The sequence below is a fragment of the Bactrocera neohumeralis genome, unplaced genomic scaffold, assembly GCF_024586455.1.
Source record: "Bactrocera neohumeralis isolate Rockhampton unplaced genomic scaffold, APGP_CSIRO_Bneo_wtdbg2-racon-allhic-juicebox.fasta_v2 cluster11, whole genome shotgun sequence".
NCBI lineage: Eukaryota > Metazoa > Arthropoda > Insecta > Diptera > Tephritidae > Bactrocera > Bactrocera neohumeralis.
In genome coordinates this window covers 4,190,702-4,196,609 of record NW_026089624.1, presented here as the reverse complement: position 1 = coordinate 4,196,609, position 5,908 = coordinate 4,190,702, and the positions used below count along the sequence as shown (strand labels likewise).

The window sequence follows — 5,908 nt, the reverse complement described above, 5'->3', positions numbered from 1 at the left end:
AATAAACCATTAATGTAAACTTAAGTTAACCCACACACATTAATTTATACGAAATCTGCGTTAAATTCAGGCAAGAATACAATTTTCTGTCTACTATATTTGAATGATGACTGCGCTTCTATTTTTTATGAATCCGCCGTTGTCCTGCGTGAAATAATATGTTTTGAAATGAAATTATATAAAATTTATGGGGTAAATTAGGGAAATTTCGTTTTTCGCAGTTCGTGGTGTCACCTAGCGTCAGTTGACACCATGAACCACAAAAAACATATAAACATGATGCCGCTTGCGACTATCGAATGCGCCATAGGTTCGATATCTCTGCGGGCATATATGTCTCTTACTGTACAATTGGTACTATTGAGTATAAAAACGACGCATGGTGACGTTTCATTTAAATCCGTTTATCTATTATTCTAGAAAATAAAGTGCCTAATTTTGAATATCTAAAATGGTAAGTATCGATGTTGTTTCGATTTTACTGTTCATTTTTGTGCGTGGTGAAATTTCACTGACATTCAAACGAGTGTTTACATAAAAATTGAGGTTAGGTTTGTTTATTCAACAATAGTAGTAGCCAATTTTGCATATAGAACCCGAGTTTTAACTTGCCCTCGTCCTCGGAACCCGGCGATTCCCCACGATAACAGCTAGTCCGGAAACGCCTGGAAATCAGGCACGGAAATTTTCCCGGCTATGTCGGGAAATGTTCCCGATTTTTATTCACATTTTGTAGAAAAAAAAAATATTCGGCCGGGTTCGAACCCTAGGCTGCGCAAGTGACCTGCCAGCTTAACCACCACGCCACGTGCGACTTTGAAATATCATAGACGTTCGTTAAGCTGTTAAACCGGTTTGACAGACAATGAAGAACATGAATCTCCGAATGGAGAAATGCACTTCGATAGGGATTGATGGATGTGCGGTCATGCTGTCAGATATCGGAACAGTCAACGAAATTCGGAAAGAGCAAAAATTGCTGTCATGACTCTTTGTTTCTCGCACAAACTCAACAACAGTATTTCAAAGACAGTGAAAGTACGATTAATCGAAAACGTTGCCAGTGCCATACGAGAAGTCGACAAATCCTTCAAGAACTCATTTCCAAAACGTGTGACTGTATTAGCAAAGATACTTGGTGAAAAAATTGTCCAGTTGTGTGAAACAAGATGGGTAGAGAGGCACGATGCTGTCCTTCAATTTGTTGCGAAGTTACCGTTGATCATCGAAGCTCTGTCAAAAATCAGTGAGTGGAAGGACAGAGAAACAGCAGGCAAAGCAACAATTCTCATATCGGCTTTGTGCAAGTTCGAATTTATCGTCGGGCTCTTCTGTCTCAGCGACATTCTATCTAGTTCTTCCAAAGGAAGCAATTGATTTGGCGAAGGCATTAAAAATGATTGGGACGTTGCGTGCCACGTTGGAAAAAAAGAGGGAAAAAGTTGATGAAATATTCCGATTGATTTATTCAGAAGCCAAGAAAATGGCGGAAGAACTCGATATTGACGAAGCGAAACCGAGAACATTTGGTCGACAAACGAAACGCGAAAATTACGACGTGAAAACTTGCGAAGATTACTTCAGGGTCTCTGTCTACATAACTCTGCTGGATACCATCAAAGAAGATTTGGAAGCTCGTTTTTCACAAGAAGTTTTGGATGGTTACCAATTGAGTGTGTTGCTCCCAGAAAAAGCAAGTATTTTAAAAGAAAACGAAATCGTTGATTTAATCGGATGCTTGATAGAAAGATTTGGGAATCTTCTGGATGATGAAAAAAGCGTCCAAAAATTGAAATTCAAAGTGAATTAAGCTACTGGCAATGTCACTGGCAGCAGCAACAAAAAATTGAAGGCAGCGAAATTCCAACTTCTGCACTGGAATCATTATGAAAATGTGATGTCGACATATTCCCAACAATCCACACCTATCTCCGAGTATTCTATACACTTCCCGTAACAAACGCGAGCTCTGAACGTTCTTCCTCTTCTCTTCGCCGCATCAAAACATGGCTTAGGACGACCAAGCTTCAAGAAAGACTAGTTGGATTAGCGTTGCTTCATACGCATCATGACATCGAAATCACCGCCGAAGAAGTCATCGAAAGATTCGCAAAACTTGGCAGTCATCGTTTTGCGTTATGAAACACGCAATGTAAAAGGATTTTTCTGTTTGAATTTTTAATAAAATGAGCCACTATGTAAAGCATGCATATGGTTGACTTTTCGATTGTAACCACTTCGTTTACCTAAAACTTGGAATTGATAATTTTTGTTTCATGATTTGTACTGTATTTCTCTCGCAATAATAAGTTTGAAACCAAAATCGAAGGATAAATTCAATTTCCCCCCCCCCCAAGAATCGTCTCTGGATGCGCCACTGCAATTAGTCGGGTTCCATTACACAGTTTCGGCTCATGAAGATTGCGAAACATAATAGTGACAGGTCCAACTTTGAGACGCAAATGATGCGCCGGCATACCAAGCTTCTCCAAAGAAATTAGAAATTCCACTATATAATTCACGACTTCGTCTTCTTTGTCAAGACGATCGATCGATTTGTATGAGCGCAAACCTCTCGGAATTTGACTTTGAATCTTCCAGTTTAAATCATTAACATCGGTATTTTTGGAAGCTAATAATGCGCGTGCTCTCAAGCAATCGTAGCAACGATAATTTAGCCAGAGTTTGGATAAACATTCGTGATGAATTTTTCGTTGAAGTGAATTGTCCAACGGCAGGTGGAATTGACATCAAGCCACTGGAAATATCAACCGAAATTTTCCCAATTCCACTTCTTAGCGAATTAAAATTTAAACTGTCTTCGGCAATGTAGTTTTTCTTCGTATCCCATAATTGACGTGGATTTGAAGGCTGATGTGTCGAAATAATCATCGCGAAAAGTGTGCGAACTTCACTGGCATGCTACACAGAGCGAAATGGCCACCTAAAATGCCCTGTAAAATAGAACAAAGTTTAGAAGATTTCCTTTCATTTTCTCTCCAATAAGATGCCCATCTTATTATTACTGGATATCTCCTTTTAATAAAAATGTGAAGATAAAACATTAAACTTAGGTGAACACCTTTTCAATATAATTTAGCAGATGACGATTAGAATTTAGATGAAATCCTTTTCAGTTAAATGTAATAGATAACCTATAAAACTAAGGTGAAAACTTTTCAATATAATTAATAAGGTGACCCTTAGAATTAAGAGGAAACGCTTCTTAATAAAATCAAGTAGATAACCTGTAAAACTAAGCAGAAACTCTCCTTAACATAAATAAGATGGGAGTCTTAATTATTATTGGAACATCATCTTAATTTTAACAAGCCGATGATCTTATCAATTTGATATTATTTTCTCCTAAATTGAAATTAATACTTTCTGAAAATAAATATAACACCAGTTTTTTTTTAAACTGTTTTTTTTTATTTATTAATTCAGCATTAGCATAGCTATAGCTAGTTTAAATACTTACGTATATGTATTATAATTAAAATTGACTTTACATATTTCCTTGTAATTTTTATAACATAAATATTTGAAAAACTTATAATTCTTATAACGTTAATAGAAAATTAAAGGTATTTTTACCAATATTTTTTAGCTCTTATAACTTTAAGACCATTATTTAAAACATAAAAATCTATTGGCGGACCATCTAAATAATTAAATTTGATGAGAGTGTAATTATGTTTTTCACTGCCAACCAAATATGATTGGAATCTCTCAGAAAAATTTAGAAAACTATGACTTTTCACTACAATACTTATATTATTTTCGCTTATTAAGAAATCACATACTGTAATTGTGTAAGTGGCTCTTGTGAAACTAAAGATTGACCTAAATCATGATTTACCGAGGAAAAACTCACAGTTTTATGCTTTTCTAAGTGTTTTCGGAATCTATACACATTGTGAAATATTTGATTGCAATTTTCCTCATTGCAAACATATTTTGCTATGGACTGAAGCCCATGATCTTCTCTTAAATGATTTATAAGTAAATATGAAGTTAAGTGGGGTTTGTGACATAAATAGCAAGCAAATTTGGACATTTTTAACAATTAAAAAGAAAAGAAAGAAAATAAAAAAATAGTTATCTAACTTGCTGAGTAAATTTGAAACTGAAGGAAAATCTTCAGACTTAAGCCCAAAAAAGTATTGTTCTAAAAATACCCAAACTTGCTTGCTATTATGGGAATACTCAATTTGGAATACATAACTTAACTTTATAATACAGTCGACGCATTTCATTAAAGTCGGGCACTTCCACTTAAGCCCGTCGCAAAATATAAAGAATTCTGATATACTTGTATAGTCCTCACCTACTGCAATGATGTGAGGCTGCAATTGCTGTTTTTCAATCGCGTATTGCTCAATTTTGGACGAAATCTTTGGTAATATATAATTTGGTGTAGTTGCTAGTGTTATAAACTCTGATTGAGCGTCACCAATCGTTGGTTTGTGGGTTTTACTGTGACGCTGTGGTTGAAGAACCGCATGGAGCAGTAACAACACAATGCAATATTTAGAATCTGAAATTATAAATTAATTCAATATATTAATATTTTAATATTGTATAGTTTTCATGTTTTCTTACCATTTGATAAATCTTTGTAAAGGAGTTTCGAAAGTATTAACTCTCGGCTGGCTTGGTCTTTTACTTCCGCATTTAAGATAGGAAGGATTACTTTATAAAACTTGTCAAGTTTTAAGAACAGCTCGTTTCCAATATCTGGATGCATGGCATTAAAATCAATATCAACCTGTTATAATTGAATAAATGTTTATTTGAAAATAAATACTTTGTGCTTTTTCTTACCAATTCGTAACCGTTAAAATCATTGTAGCGCGGCCAGTCTGCTAGCAAATCCGACAGAGATCCCTTACATTTATTTCTAAGCGTGCATGTATCTACCCAAAACTTTTTAACTTTTTCCCAAGGTGTGCAGTTATGTGCCAACCAACACTTTTTTTCCAAAACGTTGTCTGCAGTGCAAGAAGTTCAATTAAATATTGTTAAAACAACAAATTATTTTATAAAGTAGGGGTAAAAAGTATTGCATACCGTCAAAAACATCTTCATGAGCTTCCTGAGTAGCAGAATTGGCTTTGCTTTCCAGCTTTATGACATTAGCCCAACGCGAGAACAATTTACCACTCGGATTCTTTTTTCCCATTTTTCTTTCCCAAAAGTAAAATTCCTAATATAAAAGAGTAACAAAAAATTTTTGTAAGTTTTTAGTAGTTGTAATCGTATACGTGCAATTACCTTCTTTTCTTTAGGAAATACCGCAACAATTTCATTCGCCCATTCCCTCATATCTGAGTATTGCATTTTGCGTCCTAAACCAATGTAGTTGTCAACGATGCAATGTGTTATATTTTTTGGTTTCTACTGTCCAAGTAGCCGTGCCTTTCTTGATAACTTAAAGCAAGTTGTCCCTTTACTGACGTTTTTAAAAGCTCGCGTAGATTGAAATTCTTCGTTTGAGGCGAACAAGGTAGCATACTACATTCTCCCGATTTGACGGAAGCCAAATCACTAGATATTTTTTTCAGCCAATCTAAGACTTTGGTGTTTGCAGTTTGTGTCTCCTGGTCACAAATAAATGGAATACCCTTAAAAACAGAAATAAGTTATAATTCAGTGAGTTTGCGAGTGAATGACTGAGTGTGTAGTTCTTTAAATTTTACTATAAAAGTAAGTACTAACTGAATTTTTTCCTAGCCGAACTGAATTGATAATTTAAAAATAAAAGAATCATCTTACCTTTTTTGTTCGCCACTCCCTCAAACCGGCTTTAAATTTTATGCGTTCTCCGAAATATTTTGCGTCACATCTATCGAAAAAAGCGTCAACGTCGTCAATTTGTCTCTCCCAAGACATTAATAATTCCAAG

General features: G+C 35.1%; 1 protein-coding gene across 1 annotated transcript; it reads right to left on the bottom strand.

The window, feature by feature from the left end:
• Positions 1–3,622: 3,622 nt before the first annotated feature.
• LOC126765701 (uncharacterized) lies at positions 3,623–5,362 on the bottom strand. Its single transcript, XM_050483435.1, has 5 exons — positions 5,278–5,362; positions 5,074–5,209; positions 4,828–4,994; positions 4,606–4,771; positions 3,623–4,540 (listed from the first exon to the last, which is right to left on the bottom strand). Exons 1-5 carry the CDS (start codon positions 5,341–5,343, stop codon positions 3,945–3,947), a joined length of 1,131 nt encoding a protein of 376 aa, XP_050339392.1. The 5' UTR covers positions 5,344–5,362; the 3' UTR covers positions 3,623–3,944.
• Positions 5,363–5,908: the final 546 nt, after the last annotated feature.

Coding starts and splice junctions, on each gene's coding strand:
- LOC126765701 (XM_050483435.1), bottom strand. CDS start 5,343: ATGCAATACTCAGATATGAGGGAATGGGCGAATGAAATTGTTGCGGTA. Junction 4,772..4,827: donor ATTTTAACGGTTACGAATTG/GTAAGAAAAAGC, acceptor CAATTATAACAG/GTTGATATTGATTTTAATGC. Junction 4,541..4,605: donor TTACAAAGATTTATCAAATG/GTAAGAAAACAT, acceptor TTATAATTTCAG/ATTCTAAATATTGCATTGTG.